This window comes from Hypomesus transpacificus, chromosome 16 (assembly GCF_021917145.1).
Source record: "Hypomesus transpacificus isolate Combined female chromosome 16, fHypTra1, whole genome shotgun sequence".
NCBI classification, from domain to species: domain Eukaryota; kingdom Metazoa; phylum Chordata; class Actinopteri; order Osmeriformes; family Osmeridae; genus Hypomesus; species Hypomesus transpacificus.
The window spans coordinates 2,809,558-2,831,635 of record NC_061075.1 but is presented as its reverse complement, the minus strand read 5'-3'; the positions used below and the strand labels follow the sequence as shown (position 1 = coordinate 2,831,635).

Below are 22,078 nucleotides of genomic sequence, written 5' to 3'. Positions count from 1 at the left end.
CTGGCTTGTCCTGTCCTGTAATCTGTCCCCAGGCTAATTGAGGTTCAGATCCCACCACCACACAAGATAAAATTCCCGCTCCAATTTCTAGCCAAATCAAACTGTAGAGCTCTTTTTACCACAAGCAGAGCTTCATTCACGCCCCCACTCCTAGATCAGATTTAGGATCCTCCTCGTTCAGGTGGTGTGGTCATCTGTGGAGCCCATGTTTGCTTTGTCCTTTGTAAAAAAGGACGACACAACCGAAACTTGATTTGATTCTACAGTACATTAGGTTCATATCCCCCACCACGACGACATTGCATCACAGCTCAGTGAACCACCAATCAGAGGCCTAGTAGGTTTCCGTGACTACGCTCCAGGGACAACCTGCTCCGTTTGGGCACAGATGGCTGGCAATATGCCTCCAATCTACCATGAGACTGGACACATCAAGCAGCTTCAGCGCATTCAAAAAGTCACCCTAATAATGAATGGGCAGGCTCTGTCTTGATCTTGTCACTTCAGTTCAGTTCATTTCATCGATGATTATTCCCAAAATGGTCAACTGAAACATTTGTAAGATTTGAAAAACGCTCATGCCAAAACGATTGAACATGTCTTTATTTAAATTAAACATGAGATGCAACTTGTCGTTTGTATGCGTAATAAACACATATAGCCTCATTGGTCACTTAAATATACAGCAAAATGCACACAATTGAGGAAAGCCTATTCTGTATGACCTGTCTAGAACAACCTGCTGTAACCAGAGGAGAGGCCTGCTGTACACCGAGAGGATGGTTCAGTATCGTCAAATATAGATTTACGGTAGAATTCAACTTTGTTTTAAGGTGAAATGATGTGACATTTTTGTACAAGGAAAATGATGTGTCACTGAAGATAAAAGCCAGATCAACACTTTACATTATCGTCCATGGAACTACAAAGCAATACCTATGGTAACAACTCTGTAGGCACATAAGGAACTGCTATGGTTTTCTATTTCATTACAGTAAAAGTTAATAGGCATGTAAAAACTGGTATTTTGTGTAGGTTGGGCTTTGCAGGGCTGAGTGGATGTTAACATTGACGTTGTTTGGTAAAACAACCTTCAACTGCTCCTTTCCAACATCCACTCATCACTTCCAGCCCGTCCCTATAATGTGTCTTCTTACTCTTTAGTAATAACTTAGACCACTTACACTTAATCTAACTTAATCATATAGCAATTCATATGTACCATGTTTTTCCAATAGGTATTGCTATCTATTTACATGGTACTTTATATAACCTTAACATAAAGTTTTTGCCAGAGGCAGTAATATAACATTATGGGATAGGCTGTGTACTACAGGCTGGTTGTTAGGAGTTACATAGATGTACCATATCATATGAAAACAACACGGATAAAACACTGCACCCTATACACATTCATATTTACAGAACATAGCTCCAGGGAGAAGATCAGGGAGAACGTTATGATTAGGATTCATTTTGTGGCACCTCTGATTTACAAATGGGACACACGTACACGCACATTTCTCTCTCATACACACACACACACGCGTGCACATAAATGAAACAAAGAAGCATACATACACACACACGGACACACACGTATTCAATCAGAGACGTCCCCAGGTGCTCTCCACAACAAGCCAGGATGACTGAAGGGGAAGTCCTGGTTCGGGGAGTCTGGACAGGCAGACCTCCGGCTGGGGCACGCTGAAGCCAGAGTTCCTGGCAGGAAGCAGCTGGAGGCAGACGAGAGAAGCTTCTGGAAAGTCGGCGAGTGAGGGATGAGGGGGTAAGGGGAGCAGGGAGAGAGGACTACTGTAATCTGGCCTTGTCTCCATAGACACCTGAGCCATGATAACCATGACAACCCGCGGAATTCTACTGGCTATATATTTGAGCAGCACGCTGTCTTACAGTAAAGCTTATGATTGGTTTCCCCCCTGCACAGCAAGTCCCCGATTGGCATCTTAAATTAGCTCGAAGCTTCCTATTGGCTGAAACGGAAAGACAGAAGGGGCCCGTGTGACTGGACGACCAAACTGAAATTACAGTCACCATAGTTACCCTCCATAGTTACCCTCCAGAGTTTCTGATTGACCTCTAATAGGCAGGGAGGGACAGGAGAGTACGTGTGAAAGTGTGTGGTAGTGTGTAATGTGTGTACTGTAGGGGAGTGTGTAGGTCTATAGGTGTGTGTGCATGTGTGTATAGGGGGATATAGGAGACTGTAGGAGAGTATCATCGTGTGGGGGTGTCTGTGAGAGCGCGTAGGAATGTTTAGGAACGAACGTACCTGCTCAAAGAGTGTTGTAAACAAGGGGCCTCCGATACAAGAATCCGTATTTACACATTTACAAAGTGTCCCCTGCAGCCAGCGTTCTGAAGCTGTCTTAGAGACAGGGAGAAGGAGCATGGGGAACATAACTAGTGCTGCTTAAGTGTCTCTCACACGGTCTCCCAACCGCTTACATCTCACATACGGTTGAACCACCGTTAAACGCTTAGCCGAGGAAAGTCTATACACATATGCATAGATAGACACACTAACACTGCAGTACCTTCATCCCTGATCCAAACAGCTTGGAAACACCGGGGATCTGAATACGTCTGAACACACCTTACATTGCAGACCCCCGGCTCAGCAACACTAGCTGAAGCATTTGACTCGTGAAATATCAGACACAATAGTTCTTCATACAACCATAGAAGTGAATGTTTGGAATAATAATACTGACAAAAGTTCATGCAGTGGAAGCAGCCAAGCTAGATGACAGTAGAATCTCCGGGTTATTCAAATGCGAAGACGATCACTTTTCCATCTCCCAAGGATTCCTTTAAATGCAACAAAACGCCTCTTCAGAGTAATATGAAAACAGGGGTGGTGGAGCGGGAGCTGGGGCAAGGGGTGATTTGTGGATGGACAGGAGAGATGGATAGTGAGATAGTGGTCAGGGGCAGAACAGTCTTCCAGGGGAGCCCCAGTCCTTGCTGGCCAGACTTCCAAGTCTGGGCAGGGTGCTGGCTGTGGAGCAGGTCCCTCTGCAGGTCCAGTCAGTACAGAGTGAGGGGGGGAGGTGGCCTAGGAGCAGCTTGGTGCAGGCACTTTGAGGGGCAGCCCTGGGTCAGGGTTGGGGTCCTTACACTCTGTGGGCCCTGAGGCCGGTCTCCTCCAGGAACACCACGTCGTGGAAGAGGAGGGGCTGGGAGGACACGTTGCTGCTGCCCGCCGAGTTGAGGCGCCGGAGCGCTGCATTCTGGGTAGTCTGGTCCTCAGGCGTGCTCGGCCCCGTCCCAGCATGCACTGGGAACTTGGAGCTGAAGTTCAGATAAATCTACAGAGAGAGAGAGAGAGAGAGAGAGGGAAGAGAGGGAGGGTTGGCATCTATTCTAAAGACAGTTCAGCTCCGCCCACATCACCTCAGCAGATCCTAGCTGGGAGACTGGAGAGGCGAGGTGTGGATGAGAGTAAAGGGAGGAGGGGTGGGCACAGAGGGAGGTGGGGGAGGCGAGGTGGGGAGGAGGAGAGTGGAGGAGGAGGGGTGAGAGAAGGGTGAGGTCACCTACGTGTTTGGTGGCATCAGACAGCTGCTGTTCAATCCTCTCCACCACGTCCCTAAAGGGAGGTCTCTGCACTGGGTCAGCCTCCCAGCAACACCTCATGATCTGGTACCTGCACACACACACACACACACACGGATGAAACATATCTGCTCCAAGCTGCTACAGTTGATTTTTTTCCTGTAATGTTTGAGTGAATGTTCAAACTCAAAGTTAAAATAGACCCCTTTAGAACTTTCAACCTTTCAAAAAACCCAAACCAGAGCAAACGCTGATGTCAGGCAACATTTCCAATTATGCAAAGTATGGACTTCATATTTTGTGGAGTTCAACCTGCATGTCACAAAGTTTCTGTTTTTGTTTGATACATTTTCAATTAGCAGCTCTCATCTCCTTACTTTCCTGGCTTTGAATGAGCCATCTGCTGATATTCCGTGTACCCAAACCCTCACACACTCATGCACCCACACATGTCTCCCTCTGCTCTCTCTCTCTCTCTCTCTCTCTCTCTCTCTCTCTCTCTCTCTCTCTCTCTCACAAACACGCACACACACACACCCACACACTTTCACGCGCACGCACGCATACAGACACAGCAACACACACTAACACACCAAAACAATCTTACATTTCACTGGGAGCAAACTCTGGTGCCTCCATTCTGTATCCTTCCTTAATCAACTTGTAGAACTTTGAATCCACCGGCATACCTGGATATGGACTGCTTCCTGTGTGACAGATAGGAGATGTCAATGAACTACACAAACACAAACACACACACACAGGTAGGGCACACCTTACCTAAAGAGAAGATTTCCCAGAGCAGGATTCCGTAGGACCATACATCGCTCTCGAAGGTGTACACACACTCAAAGATACTTTCCGGAGACATCCACTTGACAGGGAGGCGAGCCTGAGCAAAACAAACACCATTACACACCACACACACATCACCCACATCTGCAGTCTCCCATGATCACACCCCATCCCACACACCTCCATACCCAGAGAGCTCTTGTTGAAACACCTTCACATCTTTCTCTGGTGCAATTATTAGAGATATCACTCGACATACACAGTGCACACACACACACACACACAGTTATTACTCCTGCCCTCCCCTCAGAGTAACATATCCCGTTAGAGAACATAACACCAGTCAGAGAGAACCTGCAGGCTTCAGATTGTCTTGGGACTTGATGGATTGGTGAAACACACGTGTTGTTGTTCACGTCTCACTACCTCATCCCAGGAATCTCTGACATTCCAGAAAGATACATACTGAGCTGCGGGCAGTTCCCCCCCCCCCCCCGGACAGGTGGGACACCTGACTGGGTTTTCCAACGTACACTATGAACCTTTGTGTTTTGGTTTGTGAAAAGTATCAATCTTTAAAAAATACCATATGACAGAGCTATTTGACATGCTACATGTATGGAAATGTAATTATTTGGCCTGTTTCCCCCCCAAAAAAACTAGCCTGCCACCCAGCTCACTGACCTGGGTATCATGGCTAATGCTATGAAGCGAGAGTGAAATGCTAGTGTGGCCCGTGGTCCCTCAGAGCGAGCTGTCCCTCAGAGCTAGCTGTCCCTCAGAGCGAGCTGTCCCTCAGAGCGAGCTGTCCCTCATAGCTAGCTGTCCCTCAGAGCTAGCTGTCCCTCAGAGCGAGCTGTCCCTCAGAGCGAGCTGTCCCTCAGAGCTAGCTGTCCCCTCAGAGCTAGCTGTCCCTCAGAGCGAGCTGTCCCTCAGAGCTAGCTGTCCCTCAAAGCTAGCTGTCCCTCAGAGCGAGCTGTGCCTCAGAGCGAGCTGTCCCTCAGAGCGAGCTGTCCCTCAGAGCTAGCTGTCCCTCAGAGCGAGCTGTCCCTCAGAGTTAGCTGTGCGGCAAACACACTCACGTTTCCTTTCACCACATAGTTTGAGTCGGTGGTGATGTCTCTGGCCAGGCCGAAGTCACAGATCTTGGCCACCCTGCCCTGAGTCAGCAGGATGTTCCTGGCAGCCAGGTCTCTGTGGATGCACTGGAAACATACACACACACATGCACACGCACACACACATGCATATCAGCTTAGTGCTGGAATACCCTGGCTGGAAGTCTTGCATGTGTTGCTGTGTGCTTTACACGCAACTCTCCGTGTGTCTCGTGTGATCTCGGTCTACTCCCGAATGCGCGTGTGTTCATGAGTTGCAAGTGTAGCGTGTGTTACTGAAAGAGTGTGCTCTGTGGTTGTTTTGTGTGTCGCTGCACGTGTCGGAGGTGTTTGAGAGAGAGAGGCGTGCAGGTGTGGACTCACGTTCTTGGAGGCCAGGAAGTCCATGCCTTTGGCCACCTGGTAGGAGAAGCTGAGCAGGTCCTCTGTGTCCAGAGACTGCCCATCCTCCAGAAGCATCTCACTCAACGCCTCAGCCTCACCACAGGAGCCTGGAGAGGGAATGGGAGAGAGGGGATGGGAGAGAGGGGGAGAGGTGACGGGAGAGAGGGGGAGAGGGAGAGAGAAAGAGAGGGAGAGAGAAAGGAAGAGAGGGGGAGAGAGGAGAAGGAGAGAGAGGGGGAGAGAGGGAAAGCGAGAGAGAGCGAGAGAGCGAGAGAGAGAGGGAGAAGGAAAAGAAGATGGGGGGGAGAGAGGAGGGGCGAGGAGACACCGAGGGAACGAGGGGGGGTAGGAGAGAAAAATAAATCACAATTAAATGTTGATTTATTTTCCTTCAATGTGTATTTTACCACAGTTAAGCAACGCGTGAGAAGCATAGGAGGATGTGCCACGTGAAAGTATGCACTGGAGTAAAGTGCCATATGCGTGCCTGTACTACAGTAAACATGAGTGAGAGGCGTAGGAGGAAGTGTCTTGCCGTGTACGGAGCGTCTCTTCTCGGAGGAGGAGGAGCCAGGAGGCACGGTGCCAGCGACAGAGGGCCTCATTGACATGTAGCCGTTTCTACTGGCGTCTCTGAGGGGGGAAATGAGCAGTTAGCCTGGCTTCATCTCCCTGTGCTGTCCCAGCGGCCTGGCCGTCCTCTCACTGCTCACTGACCCCCTCACCTTGACGCCCCTCCCCTGGATGCCCTGCCCCTCTCTTTGTCTCTCAGCCGGTGTCATTCAGGACACTGTCGTCACTCACAGTCCTCCCTCTCAAACCGCTGGAGGGACTTTCCACTCTCAATGCCAGACAGGCACTGGAGCATAGGACAGACCGCAAACACACACACACACCTTTTATGCACACATACGCACCTCCTCTGTACACACACACACCTTGTATACACACACACTCAAGTCTGTTTTGGTGCATCTTGTGGGGACCCACAATTCAGTCAAATTCAAAATTGTGTTCTCCCTAATCTTAACGTAATTCTAGCCTTAGCACTAATTAAAAAACCCTTACCCCTAGAAATACTATTGAAGTTCCCCAAGAAAAGATCCTTAATAATGAAATATTCCCTTAGTTTACTATCCTTTGGGGACATCTGGTTTTCACAACAACAGTTAAACCAACACACACACACACAGTCGTACCCAGCAGCCTCTCTCTGCAGGAGGATGTTCCTGTAGTAGCAGTCGTCTCCCAGCTTGGAGCACAGGAAGTACTCTCTCTTCCTGCGCAGGAAGTTGAGGAGATCTCCGAAGCAGCAGTACTCTGTGATGACCAGAGTAGGACCTGAGGACAGATGGACAGGAGTCACACACACGCACAGACCTTGCTCTCTCTCACACACACACACACACACACACACACACACACACACACACACACACACACCTTTATCTCTCACACACACACATAGATGTCATACACACTCACACAGAGAGCTCATACACACACACCTCCTATGCATGCACGCAGAGACACCCCCCCTCCCAAAGGAGGAGCTCCTCAGCCTCACCTCCAACAGTGCAGGCTCCCAGCAAGTTAACAATGTTTATGTGGTTTCCTAGGTAACTCAGGACCTTCAACTCCGACATCAGAGCCTCCTTCTCTGTGGCATGGGCACTGGCTGTGGACACACATACACGCTACGTGAACACACACAATAGGCACTGGCTGTGGACACACATACACGCTGTGTGAACACACACACACTATGTGAACACACACACAATAGGCACTGGCTGTGGACACACATACACGCTATGTGAACACACACAATAGGCACTGGCTGTGGACACACATACACGCTATGTGAACACACACACACGCTATGTGAACACACACACAAACTATGTGAACACACACACACGCTATGTGAACACACACACAAACTATGTGAACACACACACGCTATGTGAACACACACAATAGGCACTGGCTGTGGACACACATACACGCTATGTGAACACACACACACACTATGTAAACACCCACACAATAGGCACTGGCTGTGGATACACACTCACTATGTGAACACACACACACACGTTGACAATTTCTTCACACTGGAATGTGTATATTTACTCAAAATGTTTGAGTATATTGTTAAAAGGTTTACAGTGGTAAAATATGATTGCAATAGAAAATGATGTAGTTAAATATTAAACAAATGTCAGTTGTGTAAATATACAAAGGTTTTGTGGCTTTATCATAACTTGTTTTCTTTCAGGGTAGAAATCTGTCTTACGTTTCAGCATTTTGACAGCAACTGTCATCACAGTGTCAGCTTTTGAGAGTCCGTATGCTGTCGCTTCCACTACCTTCCCAAAGGCTCCGGAGCCAAGAGTCTTGCCTGAGGGCATGTATACACACAGACACACCAGATGCACACACACACACACACACACAGACACACAGGCACACACCACACACACGCACAGTGTTAACAGCAGGGTGTGAGGGCCCTGGGGCGAGCCAGCAGGAACCAGGACATGCGGGATCCTGCTCAGGAGGGCCAGCATCATTAACATACACGCAGTGCAGGTTTGCCTCTGGCTGCTGCTGTTACCAAGCCGAGAGGAGGGAGACCAGACAGGGAGAGACACGGGGGGGGATGGGGAAGGCTGGGGGAGGGGGGGGTAGACAAGGACAACTAATGGGGACGGAAGGAAGGGGGCGGGTGAACGGAAGAAACTGTGGGGGGGCGAGGGAGACTGGGAGGAGTGGACGGAAGGGAGGAGGAGGGGCAAGGAGAGACGGGGGAAGGGGGAGGAGGGGGAGGGGGGGGGGGAACTCACCAAAGCGCAGCTTGTCCCTGGGGAACTCCCACTGGTGGTCATACGGAAGCTGGGTGGGGTCAATGTACACGTAGTTGTTTCCATGGATACCTTCGATGACCTTCCACTGGATCTGGTATTTGGGTTTCTGGGGTGAAGGGTCAGGGATCGAGAGCAGAGGTGAAAGGTCAGGGTTAGAGAAAGGAGGTGAAGGGCAAGATGTGGAGAAGAGCAGATGGTGACATCTCCATTTAAAGCTACAAAAATTAAAATGGGGCATCATAGCTATCTGCTGGGTCTGGGATGTATTGGTCTGGACTGAAATTATGATGCCTGGTTTCCTGCTGTACTTTCTGTGAGTACTATATGTCACTTGGGATGTGAAGCGTCTGCTAGGCGTATAACATGTAAAAAGCTCACAGCTAGAGTACCTACCTGCAGGTATTTGTAGATGAGCATCATGAGGACAAGGCAGAGGATGGCAGCTGCAGACACGAAGCCCACCAGCAGGGGAGTAAAGAGATGGTGAGGCACCATCCTCTCTGTAGAGGGAGAGAGAGAGAGAGAGATAGGGAGAGAGGGGAGAGAGAGAGAGAGAGAGAGGGAAGAGAGAGAGAGAGAGAGAGAGAGAGAGAGAGAGAGAGAGAGAGAGAGAGAGAGAGAGAGAGAGAGAGAGAGAGAGAGAGAGAGAGAGAGAAGAGAGAGATAGGGAGAGAGAGGGGGGGAGAGAGAGAAAGAGGGAGGGAGGGAGGGCAGAGAGAAGTGGAGAGAGAGGTGGAGGGAGGGAGGGAGGGAGAAGTGGAGAGAGAGGTGGAGAGAAACAGGGAGATAGAGAGAGAAAAAAAGAAATACGGGGAGATAGAGAGAGAAAAGGGTCTGAGTTGTGATGTCGGGACTGTCTGCCCTGACAGAGAGACAGCTCTGTCTAGCAGCCCAGAGCCTCAGAGTAAGAGTCAGAAGCTCCACCCAGGGGAGCTGCGCCAACAGAATGAAACAAACGCACTCCCTGGTCCTGACGTACGGTCGTTAAACTGATAAGGGCTGTGTGCTATATCACGGTGAACTGATGACAACCCTGAGCCCAACAAAACAATCCTGTTAGAACCCCTGTCTGAGGTAGGCCTGGGTCTGCCAGTCTTAGTAGCTTCCTGCCATGTCAGTGAATAGGTTCATTTAACCAGTGTTTGTCTGTTTGTGTGTGGGCGTGCTGTGTTATTGTTGTGCTCCTCTGTACAGCCGGTGTAATAAATAAGCTGTTTAGCTCTAAGGAGCTTTCTCTCCATATCAAACCTGACAATGCAGAGTCTGCAGGAAGTAATCCTGACTGAACCTGTCAGCTCCCCACGGCTCCCTGCAGCTCTCTGACTACAGCAACACCCCCCCCTCCAACCTTAACCCTCCAGCCAATGCAACACCTCCAGCCAACCAACCAGCCAATACAACAATTTCTGCCAGTCAGCCAGACAATATAACACCTCCAGCCAGCCAATACAAAAACTCCAGCCAACCAGCCAATCAGCTAGCCAACACCTCCAGCCAGACCAGGCAGCAATCCAGTCAGTCCCCCAGCAGCCTAGTCACCCACCCAGCCACCAAATCAGCCAGCCATACCAGTTAGTCAGTGAGCCAGCCAGCCAGGGTTGCATTTCCCGATAACGATGGATCGTAGCAACGATCGAGCAAAAAACTAAACCAACGATATTTCTTACGTGCGTTTCCCAAACGTGCTCGTAAGGAGTAGGCCAATCTATACACTTTCAAAAACGACGAAATTTTCAAGAGACACTTTAGCTACGTAAAACTAAGATTCGTCGTACGATACATTCTATGATCAACTTGGGCTTACGACGCTTTCGGGAAATGCAGCCCAAACCAGTTAGTCAGTCATCCAATCACCCAAGAGAGGAGCAAGTCAAACCAAGCCTGGGATCAGGTCACTTTGGGACATTCCTCACTGGCTCCCTGGCGGCACAACTAGCCTCCCAGAATGCCCACCCACAAGCCCACTGTGGCCTCCAACCTCCCCCTCCCCCCTCGCCCTCCCCCTCCGCCACACTGTTGCTCCCCTGGTGTGGCCTCCCCTCCCCTCCGCCCAGACCTCCATAGAACCCCTGCTGCTACTGCCAGGGAGCCAGTGTGCTACTCAGTGGATTAACAGGTTGTTCTTGGGATTTGCAGTTGACGGGTGAACGAGGATGCAGCAGAGATGACTGTGGTGACATGCTGACAGCGGGCGGTCACGCTTCTGGTATCTTTTCTTTGTCAAGGTTTACACAACAGGATTACAGCCTGGATCCGTGTCAAACAGTGTGGGTCCCCGGGTAGAATACACGTCAAACAACAAGTCTCAATCCTTTGTTTTCAATCTGTACGTTGCTGGACGTAGTGTAGATGGTGAAGATGGAGGACCAGGTTCACATCACCTGTAGCTTCTGGTCTGACCAGGTTAACATCACTTGTTGCTTCTGGTCTGACCAAGTTGTCAGTGCAGGATTACGGATGTTTGGAGAGAGGGAAGGCAGAGAAAGTGTGGAGAAGCAGGAAACTCTCCTTGCATTGTGACCTTGTCAGAGATGTTGACAGTGCACGTAACATTAATCCCAAGGTGGGGATCTGCAGAGGATTAACACTGAAGTTTAAAAACAACATGAGAGACAGGCTGACGCCAGGACCCCCCCCCCCTCACCAGACCCCTTCCCCCCTGCCCCCCCAGACCACCCTCCCCCACCCCCCCCAAACACCCCCGCCCCAATCCACCAGCTCCAACAGACTCCTCTACAAACCCCCCCCTTTGCCCCATTCTCCCTTGTTTACCCCCTCCGGACACTCCCTGGACCCCTCCACGTTTGTGTGTGTGTGTCTATCTATGTGTGTGTGTGTGTGTGAATGTGTCCAGTACGGTTGTGTTTGTGTGTACGGAGTGTGCATGTGTGTGCCTGCATGTGTGTTAGACTCACCGCTGATGGAGAACAGGGTGTATGCTTGCTCCCCCTCCACAGTGGCCACACACTCCAGGGTGCTGAACCTGCCTCGGCTGACGTTCAGACGGCTCTCCACCTCCGTCTTCCCGAACATGGGCCGGAACACCGTCACCGTGACTACGTCCTGCTGCTCCTCTGTGGCGTTGAGCTGGTGGGAGCACCTGGGGTGGGGGGGCGGGGGGGGGGGAGGAGGGTTAGGACTGTCAGAACCTGCACACCTGGGGAGGGGGGGGGAAATGTACATGGGGGGCGGGGCTGTGTGCCTGGGGGGGCGTGGTTAGTGTGTGTGTGTGTGTGTGTACGTGTGGCGTGTGTGTGTGTGTGGGGGGTGCGGGTAAGGGTTGCTGAGCACGCATGACTGACCTTCTCAGGGTCTTTGACGGTTTCTGTTGCGTCAAAGTGTTCTAGCATGTCAAGTCAGAATCATGTTGTGTACTATCACAGAGGTTACTGTGTCTGTGTGCACGGCTTCCTAAGTCCGCTTGATAATAATTCAAAATGACTGGATAATGATTGGGTAATCGCCTGTGACTAACTGCCTGGGATTGGTGCTGCTATGGACACCAGGTAGTCCTCCTACATGTTTACCATGACTCACTGTTACTTTCCTAGGTACAGGATGTACTGCTATTACCCATCTCAATATAGTCCACCAATCACAAGTCACGCCTGTCCAGTTGCCCAGTGCAACCTCCTATCAGCCTCTACACCGTCCCTTAACTTTGTCTCCAGGACTGGGATGCTCCTGCCCCAAGGAGCAACCTGAGCAGCTAAATCGACTTACCTGGAGAGTTATCTGAACAGAAGTCAACTGAAATCTGACCAATTTATTGAGGAACGGTCACCTGAGCAGGAGTTAGTGAGAGCGTCTCACCTCATGTACGGCTGCTCGCAGTAGAACCATGTGATCTGGGGAGCGGGGAACCCCTCTGCGACGCAGCGCACCTGGCCGTCCACCGGTCCCTCGTGAGACACGATCTCTGGCTTACCTGGGGGGGGCAGAGGAACGGCGCAGGGAAACATCAGAAGAACATCACAGCAACATACTGAAGCCAGTCCAGCCCCCCCTGTCTGGAATATCAGCACGGTTGCCGGGCAACAAAGAACTTTTTGTCGTCCCACTTACTGATGACGTAGACGGTGAAGGAGCGGTTGACACTGGCATCGCCGTTGGAGGCGGACAATGTGTATACTCCGCCCTCGGACATCTTCAAGCGCACCAGCCTCAGCTTGCTCTGGTACCTGTGGATAAGCACGAACATGAACTTCTCAGCTCACGCATGAACACACAACTCACTGAGAACTGGCTGCTGGCAGGTCTAGCTGTGCACTAGCTAGCTGTGTACTAGCTAGCTGTGTACTATCTAGCTGTGTACTAGCTAGCAGTGTACTAGCTAGCTGTGTACTAGCTAGCTGTGTACTAGCTAGCTGTGTACCAGCTGAGGCTCTCTGAGGAGCTTGCAGCATTACAGCAAAGCTCTGTTTGACCCCCGAGTCCAACAGCAGGGGGGCATTCTGCTCTCCACATCAGTCCCTCCAGCAACACTGGGAATGTTTCACCTCACTGAACGCGCCCCAAATCTTTCACTTGTTTTTCAGCTGCTAATTGCTCTCTCAGGCAGCCTCACACTGGCCCCGACCTCACTGCAGGACTCTGTGGTCCTAATGAACTCATGGTGTAACTCTCTCCTCCCCTCTTCTACCCTCTCCTCCTCTCTGTCTACTTTCCTCTCCTCCTTTCCCCCTTCTCCCCTTCTCCTTCTCTCCTCCTCCTCGTCTCCCCTCCCTCTGGTTCTTCAGCAGGTCTGGAGGGAGGCAGCATGTGATAGACCATCATCAGCCTGCCTGACCCAGGGCCAGCTGGACCCCGAGGTGTTACATTTCAGCCTGAGGGTGTAATGAACACACACAGCCATGTGGTATGGCCTGTGTGTGTGTTTGTCTCTCTCTGTGTGTGTGTGTGTGTGTGTGTGTGTGTAGGGTCTGTGGTAGGGACTGTGTATGTATGGGCTTGTTTAACTTTTCTTGTTGGAAGTTTGTTTAATATAACAAAGTCCCTGTGGGTTTGAAAGAAAGACAGTGTGTGTACAATGTGTGCGAACACCCTTGGCTATGTGGTAAGCATCTGCGTGTTTGTGTGTTTAAGAAAGAGGAAGAGACAGCAGTGAGCGTGTACATGTGTGTGCACCTGTGTGTGTGTGTGCACCTGTGTGTGCGTGTGTACCTGTGTGTGTGTGTGAGTGTCTACCTGTGTGTGTGTGCGTGTGTATCTGTGTGTGTGTGCGTGTACCTGTGTGTGTGCGTGTGTACCTGTGTGCGTGGTTGAGCGTGGTGATGACGTGCTCCGAGGTGTTCTTCAGCCTGTGGCTCATGAAGCTCCAGGTGAGGATGTGAGGCTGGGGGTAGGCCTCCATCTCCACCTGCAGGGTCAGGCTCTCCCCTGCCCGCACGCGGACCGTGCTGTTCTCCACGGGAGCCAGCTGGATGAAACCTTTCACTGCAAAGACAAATAACCAAACCGCTCTCTCATCACGCAAACAGGTTCTGTATCGCATCCAAGTGTTTATTGACTTATTTTGAGGTCTTTTTGAGGTTGCACACGGTATTCCTGGAAGAGAATGAACATTGAGTCCTCAGTTTAACCTTGTTCAACCTGCTTTGAGCTTTCCTGTAGGCTACGGACAAGAAACTCGACTGTTTCCCATGCAAATTAGCTCTATTTCTTAATTACTTAATTGTTTGTGTATGTATATATACGTACACACACAGGAAGGCTGCACTAAGAATACATTATACATACATACACTTTACATGTATACCATATTTATAGTATAACATTATAAATCTATGGTGTACTGCACAGTATCTGTGTGGTATACGGTCTGTCCCCATCAACTCCTGCTTCTCTAACTGTGTCCTCCTGAGACAAGCCCACCTGGGTACTTCCCACCTGAGTCAAGATATTTGTCACAAGATTGATCTTGCTCACAGACCCAACTGGAATCCCTCCAGGTTATAAACAATGTTGTTCTTGTTCAGACCTAGGGCGCAAAACCCTTACTCAGATCCTCCCTGTCAACTTGAAACCTGGTACTCAGGCTCAGACACACAGACAGACAGACAGACAGACAGGTACTCAGGGTCAGACAGACAGACAGACAGACAGACAGACAGGTACTCAGGGTCAGACAGACAGACAGACTGGTCCTCTGGGTCACACAGACAGACAGACCCTCAGGGTTAGACAGACAGACAGGTACTCACGGTAGACTTCCAGCCAGACAGACTCGGAGCTGGTCCCCCTCTCGTTCTGCGCCTCGCAGCGGAACCGTCCAGCGTCGCGGGTCCTCACGGCGGGGATGTGCAGCGTGGCGCTGCGGACGTGGGTGATGGGCTCCGTCAGGATGCGAGACGCGTTGTCAACCGATGGTTGCTGTGGATACGAAGCCCAGACGGCACCCTGTCAACGCCCAGAGATCTCTAGAGATTAACACCCTGCCTACACATGCACGCACACATGCACGCATGCACACTCGCATTCACACACACACACACACGCACAAATACATACATGCTATCACACACACATATTCACGCAAACATGCACACATGCACAAACACACAAGCGCGCACACACACGCAATTACATACATGAACCAGCAGCAGGCTTCTGCGACACCAAACGCAACCCCACGGGTCTCCTGAGAGACAGGAACACTCTAGAGTCTGGACCCAGACTCTTCCGTCTCAACCAATCACCTAGAGGTTCTAACTGGTGGCCACGCCCACCAGGCGCACGGAGACGTGTGATTGGAGGAGGGGAGGTTCTTACCGATCCAGGGGGGGCGGACCACTTGAGCTTGATGTCTCCGTTGACGTTGGTGGTGATGCAGGACAGGGCCAGCCTCTGCCCCTGGACCAGTACCACTCTCCTGGGACCAGGGACCTGCACCACCGGGGGCGTGTCTGGGACTGCAACACCCCCCCCCCAAAAATAAAAAATAAACAAATCCTTCACTGCAATCCGAGCAGTCGGCGTTTATCATACCCACACAAGACAGGAAACAGTCGACATGCACAAGCACATGAGGAAAGACACGATCCGCCCAGAGAGCAGACAAGACACAAGCCTGCACTGGGCTGTGTAACGTTGTAGCTGAGATGTTATTGTTGACGCTCCCCTGCCTGGTAGCTGAGATGTTATTGTTTAGTAATGTACCCTTGTCGTTTCGTGTTGTGCTTGGTAAATACAGACCCTGACCACTGAAATACTGTTAAAACTAAACACTTCTGATCCTCGAGTTCCAGCAGTACTTTCTAAATGCACTATTTGTGTGTTTGTGGGTCCAATAAATCCACTGAAAGTTATATCCGGAATAGTACGACAAATGACGAATAAAAACAAACAACAATGGCGTCAAGAGAATTCTACCTGGCCGCACGATGAGATCATAGTTGTGTGACCTCACAGGGGCGTGGCCGAGACGTCCCGAACACACGTAGCATCCCTCAAAGGCCTTCTGAGTGTCCAGAATCACGATGCCCATCTCCAGCCCAGCCTTGTACTGCAGGCCTGGGGGAAGGGGCCCTCCAGGGCATGTCTCCAGGTGCAGGTCCAGTATGCTTGGGTCCGTGGCCAGACACGGGATGGAGACGCTGTCCCCCTCGCGAGACAGGATGTTGAACACCATCGACTTCCTGAAGGCGTTGTCGGGATCTGGCAGGAACACACACAGATTCGAAGGTGAACACATGCCAGTTCCAGTAAAACCTTATGTTTGCCGTGTGTGGATGGATAATCGTGGATGCACCAGTTGCACTGGTAGTTCTGATGTGTGGGTCCAGGAATCATGGGGAGAAAGACTGTTCCAGAATGTTCTGTTCAGTCATAGAACACGGCCAAAACTTTATTACACCTCACAGAGTGGGTACCTGATCAAAACACACTCAGCTGAACCTTCATGCTCAAACACACCCACACTGTGCACCTTTACCATCCTTACCATTTTAGGTTGCTCTGCTTCAAAGGAATGTGTTTTGTTCACATCCCTCACAAGCATAACATCATCTCCCTTAACATACATTCCAACAACTGCCCAAAACAAACAAACACACGTGCACAAACACACCGATCTACAGGCACACACACGCGCACACGCACACACTAACACACTAACTGTCTGGTACACTCAGACGTATATCCTGATTGACACGCATGCTTACTCACACACACCTTGATTCACACACTAACACTGTGACTCACACACTCTCTCCCTCCCTCACACACATATTTTCCCACCTTCAAACACACGACCCAACCCACACAAACCCCTCCTCAACCCCCTAACTCATGCCACGTCACACACTCTCTCCCTCCCTCACACACATATTTTCCCACCTTCAAACACACGACCTAACACACACAAACCCTTCCTCGACCCCCTTACACACGCCACGTCACACACACTCTCCCTCCCTGACGCACACGCCCCACTCCCTCGCACCCCCCCCCCCCCCCTTCCCGGCGTACTACCTTTGACGTAGACGTAGATGGAGCTGCCCTCCGCGGAGGCGTCCTCGGTGCAGGTGTAGCGGCCCATGTGCAGAGGCTGCGCCCTGGGGATGTAGAGCAGCGAGGCCCCCGGGCTCCTCTCCTCGCCCCGCACCCGGGGCCGGTCCTCCCGCTGCCAGCGCACCCCTGAGCCTCCCTGGCAGCGCAGGCTGAGGGGGGCGTTGAGGGGGACCACCAGGGGGGAGACGGAGGGGGTGATGGTGGGTCTGCTGCTGCCTGAGACATGAAGGGAGGACTCAGCTACACCACGCTGCAGGACATCCCCCCCCCTCTCCCTGTGATCCCTCTCACACAACTCCCCTTGTGATGGTGACAATAACTAGATAGGTTTTCTGAAGGAAATGTGTTTGCTGGAAGCGGTGGATGATGATGGCGCTTTGTTCATTTGGCAGACAGTTTAGGTGAGCGTTGGGTTGGGTAAGCGTTGGGTTGGGTGACAATAGGGAAACATGTAATAACGTATGCATTTAGCACACGCTTTTATCCAAGCAAAGTACAGGGGAGATTCGAACATGTGGTTCCTTAATCTGCATGATATATCTTATTCAAATCCTTACAAATATTAATTCAGCCCCAAATTACCATGCTGCTATTTGGGGGATGGCTATAGCTCAAGGCTGGAACATTTGCCTACAGGTCAAGAGGTTGCAGGTTCGAAACTTGTCGCTTTAGATAAAAGTGTCTGGCAAATTTGTAATTTACATTTAGTCATTTAGTAGACGCTCTTATCCAGAGCGACTTACAGTAAGTACAGGGACATTCCCCCCGAGGCAAGTAGGGTGGTGAAGTGCCTTGCCCAAGGACACAAAGTCATTTGGCACGGTGGGGAATCGATCCAGCAACCTTCTGATTACTAGCCTGACTCCCTCACCGCTCAGCCATCTGACTCCAGTATCCCATCAGTATTTCCTGATGGGAGGAAGACTGAGCTACTGTGTGCTACTTCATGTCCAGGACCAACAGGTATAGCTTAGTGGTTAGAGTATTTGATTGCAGATCAAGAGGTAACAGGCTAAAATTCCCATGCATGGCTTTGAATAAAAATGTACGTGAAACAAACACTTAGTAATATTATTATATGCTTACAAGCACTCATTCAAGTACTAGTTCAAGAAAATAATATGAATACTGACCAAAACAGGAAGGATGAGCTAACACACCTTTATTATAATAAGGTGGGGGATTCGAACCTGTGACCTCTTGGTCTGCAGTCGAATGCTCTGCCACTGACTTTCAATAATACCTCTAATTCATTTCCAACATGCATTCATTCAGCCTAAAGGAACGTACCAATATTTAAATAAAGAACACACAACATTATCACTCAATCCAGGTCAAGCAGTACTGCAGGGGAATGCTGCATCTCTCTTATTGTTAAACCGCCACACAGCGCTTATTCTCCACCATCAGCCTTCTTAACACATTCAAACTGACACCTAACCAGTAAAACGTAAAACGTTTCCGCAATGGTCTGAAGAAAACCGGTGTGGTTAGCAGTGTGGTTAAAGTCATAATCAGACGGGGGTAATTATCGCTTGGGGACTCGTAATGAAGCCAGCCGACTGTCACAGCGGTGCGAAACGCACTGGAGTGTTAACAAGAAAGGCTGAACGGTTGGTGGCAAGACGGCGTACGAGCGCACCGCTCACCGAGTACACACCGTCCCCCCGGCACAACAGACTTGCCTCACTTCAGAGGATTGGCCCGCGGGGCTTAACGAAGGTGTCTCTCAACGAATATTTCTGAGGCGTACAAACAGTTTTATTACATATATAGGCATGACGGCAACCAACTATCACCTGCGGGTTATAGGGGCTGTCCAACCCTTTTCCTGCAGATACCCTCCTGTAAATGTTCATTCCAACCCTAATCCAGCACACCTGATTCTAATTTAGCTAGTTAACAATCTGAATTATCTTTGTGACATCTTCGGTGTCATGAGAGTGGACCTTTTATAAATGCTTTTATAAACGAAAAACTAGCTACGGAATTTGCTGTAGCCTTGAGTGGCTTATTTGTAAAGCAACGTTAACAAAAGTAGATCAAGGAATACAAAAAAACACATCGTTGACGCATGAGACAGGACGCGAATACAGAGTATCGCAGCCTCCAAGTCTAACTAAATACTTTTCTTGACACAATTAGCTACATGTCACTGAGAATACCAACATTGCTTACAAACGTTTGAGGCAAAAACATAACAGTTTATTTTCTTTACCAATGTTCTGCAGGTTGTTTGTTACGAGTTGTATGAATTATTGAGAGGGTCGCAACTTGAGTCTCAGCGCACAAATATCTAGTTTCCACATTGGGTTTCAGTGACATGGCATTGCAATAGTACAATGGAGCTAACAGACATACCGACAGCAAGAGATGAAAAAGCAGCGGAACATTCCACAACCTGGCAGCGCATGCAGTGAATATGAAAACTTATTGGAAAGGTGTGATAGCCCCGTTAATGTCTACAGCTTCCCATCTCTGAATTGGAGTTGTAGGTACAATGTAGCCATTGCATTGCAGGTTAATTCCAGTCACAACGTATACTTAACCTACGTAAGACACTGTATGAAAATCTAACTATTCTATTGTATTCTAATGTGTTGTATTCTATTAGCTATGTAATTTGTGACTTGTGTGCAGTAAGGAGTGGGTAGGTAAATAAACCTATGAGAAAGGTGTCTAACTACGTATTAATGATGAAGAATGTCGATGTTATCATCGATATTCTAGAAGTCGTTGTTGTCTTACCTGGATGGAAGGTTGACTGCAATAAGACAGAGAACAGTATCCAGTTATATTCCATGTTTGCTATTCCATCTATGTTGCTGTGAGGTCTGCCTGCGTCCACTCTGAACTCCTCGAGCTTCTAAATGACGCGGAGTGCGCGGAAGTTAAGAGCCTCTTCTTCCACAGCGCTGAGGTGCTGCCTGTCTGTCTCTCCGTCTGCCTGCCTGCCTGCCTGCTTGCCTGTCTGTCTGTCTCTCATTCTGTCTCTGTCTAACTGCCTGCCTGTCGTAGTGGACTCTTTCCAGTGGATGATTTAGTCCACAATTATCAATAATAACAACTGATTACGAAAGACATTAAGGTAATTCTCAACATTAACTGTTGTTTATTAAGTATTCGAAATACGTTATTGGATTTAGGCTATGTTTATTGATTTAAATGATGTTGATATTGTTGATACAACCGTTTACCAACTGTCTTTAATACGTTATTATGGCTTGCCATATTACATGGTCGTCATAAATATATAAACTGTACGCTCAGGGTGAGATAATTTATCAACATATCTGCACTGTTCCTTAACAACATTGTCACTTGTCAGGAATATTTAAATCATACTAGGAACAGGTCATGTAAACAGAACATTTACACAGACTTGGACATTTCATCAATATGAAGTCAAACTTAACTTGCCAACATTTTTTATTTGTTTGTCAAAGCTAAATGGCTTTTATGGCAAAGCCTGCTCAAACAAAAAGGAGGGTTGACATGCCTGATGACTGGGAAATACCTAGGCTGCAGGAGAAAACAGTGCCAAGCACTTCTTAGCAGAATGTAGGTTGTTCGTGGCTCTGAAACCTTACTGTATGATAATATTCAGCATATAGTCTGCACCTTTCAAAGGTTTTTTCAATGTTTTTCTCTGAGTTCTCCTTGGAGTTTTTCTTTGTCTTCCTTGAGGGTTTCAGGTTGGTTTAGGTGCAGATCCATGGTCATCTGTGAAATCCTCTATGGCATTACTTTAAAAAAAGGGGTGGGGGCTTCATAAAATCTGCTTTGAAACTGGAAACCCAAACTCATTTTAACCATCTCAAACAATTATACCTCTTTAAGACCTCAGAGTGCTTCGCTCAATTTGTCATATTGACTAAATCTATTTAATGACTTATAATTTCATTTAGATTTCATACATGTCAAACATACTTTATTCTTCCTCAGGCTCAGGGGAGCATGGTCTAAATGAAACATATTTCAAATAAAGTATTTATATTAGCACTGGAGATGGATGAGTCCTGTCTGCGAGTACAGATGGTGGGTGAGTACTGTCTGCTAGGGGATGAGTTCTTACGGATGGAAACAGACTTCTCTTTGTGTCTCATGGCATTGTTTTGAAATATGTCCCAACAGCTATTTATACACAAAACTGCATCTTCTCCCACATGACCATCTGTGTGTCAGATATACATCAAACTTGTATGTACATTTTTTATATGTAAACTGTTAAAGTTGAAATCCCTGAAAGAGTAAGAGGCAGAGAGACAGAGAGACAGAGAGACAGAGAGACAGAGAGACAGAGAGACAGAGAGACAGAGAGGGAGGAAATAGAGAAGGAGATAAGAAAATGTTCAGAGTGAAGTAAGGGTGGGGAGGGGTGAGGCAGGCTTAAGAAAGTGGGGAGTGACGAGGAGGGGTGGAGAAAGGGGCTGTCAGGGGTGAAAGGGGGTGAGGAGGGGTGGGGAAGGGAGGGGTGGGGAGGGGCGAGGAGGGTGGATGGGGAGGGGGCCGTTAGGCTAGGGTGCTGGGGCTTGTTTTAGTTGTGCATGTGATCAAGTGGACAACCCCCAAGGAGGCCTACCAGCAGAAGAGCTGCACAGCCAAGCTTTGTTCCCTGTGCACAGATCAGGAGGAGAGGCAGGCGCCAACACAGGAGACCAGGGGCCAACACTATGAGGGCAGGGGCCAACACAGGAGACCAGGGGCCAACACTATGAGGGCAGGGGCCAACACAGGAGACCAGGGGCCAACACTATGAGGGCAGGGGCCAACACAGGAGACCAGGGGCCAACACAGGAGACCAGGGGCCAACACAGGAGA

At 49.4% G+C, this 22,078-nt stretch overlaps 1 protein-coding gene across 3 annotated transcripts; it reads right to left on the bottom strand.

Annotated features, from left to right (window-relative positions):
* Nucleotides 1-585: 585 nt before the first annotated feature.
* kita (KIT proto-oncogene, receptor tyrosine kinase a) lies at nucleotides 586-20,159 on the bottom strand. 3 transcript variants are annotated; one of them, XM_047037256.1, is made up of 21 exons: nucleotides 20,006-20,159; nucleotides 17,219-17,473; nucleotides 16,118-16,402; nucleotides 15,518-15,657; nucleotides 14,950-15,145; nucleotides 13,996-14,182; nucleotides 12,812-12,927; nucleotides 12,560-12,674; nucleotides 11,662-11,846; nucleotides 9,140-9,246; nucleotides 8,726-8,852; nucleotides 8,176-8,280; nucleotides 7,444-7,554; nucleotides 7,076-7,217; nucleotides 6,412-6,509; nucleotides 5,856-5,983; nucleotides 5,457-5,579; nucleotides 4,360-4,471; nucleotides 4,187-4,286; nucleotides 3,565-3,670; nucleotides 586-3,332 (listed from the first exon to the last, which is right to left on the bottom strand). In XM_047037256.1, the coding sequence occupies exons 1-21, from the start codon at nucleotides 20,058-20,060 to the stop codon at nucleotides 3,138-3,140; spliced, it is 2,988 nt and encodes a 995-aa protein (XP_046893212.1). In that variant the 5' UTR covers nucleotides 20,061-20,159; the 3' UTR covers nucleotides 586-3,137. The 3 variants fall into 3 exon arrangements, with proteins under 3 accessions (XP_046893212.1, XP_046893213.1, XP_046893215.1); XM_047037257.1 differs by having other exon boundaries at nucleotides 14,950-15,118; XM_047037259.1 differs by lacking the exons at nucleotides 17,219-17,473; nucleotides 20,006-20,159 and having other exon boundaries at nucleotides 15,518-15,673; nucleotides 16,118-16,230.
* Between the last annotated feature and the right edge of the window lie 1,919 nt (nucleotides 20,160-22,078).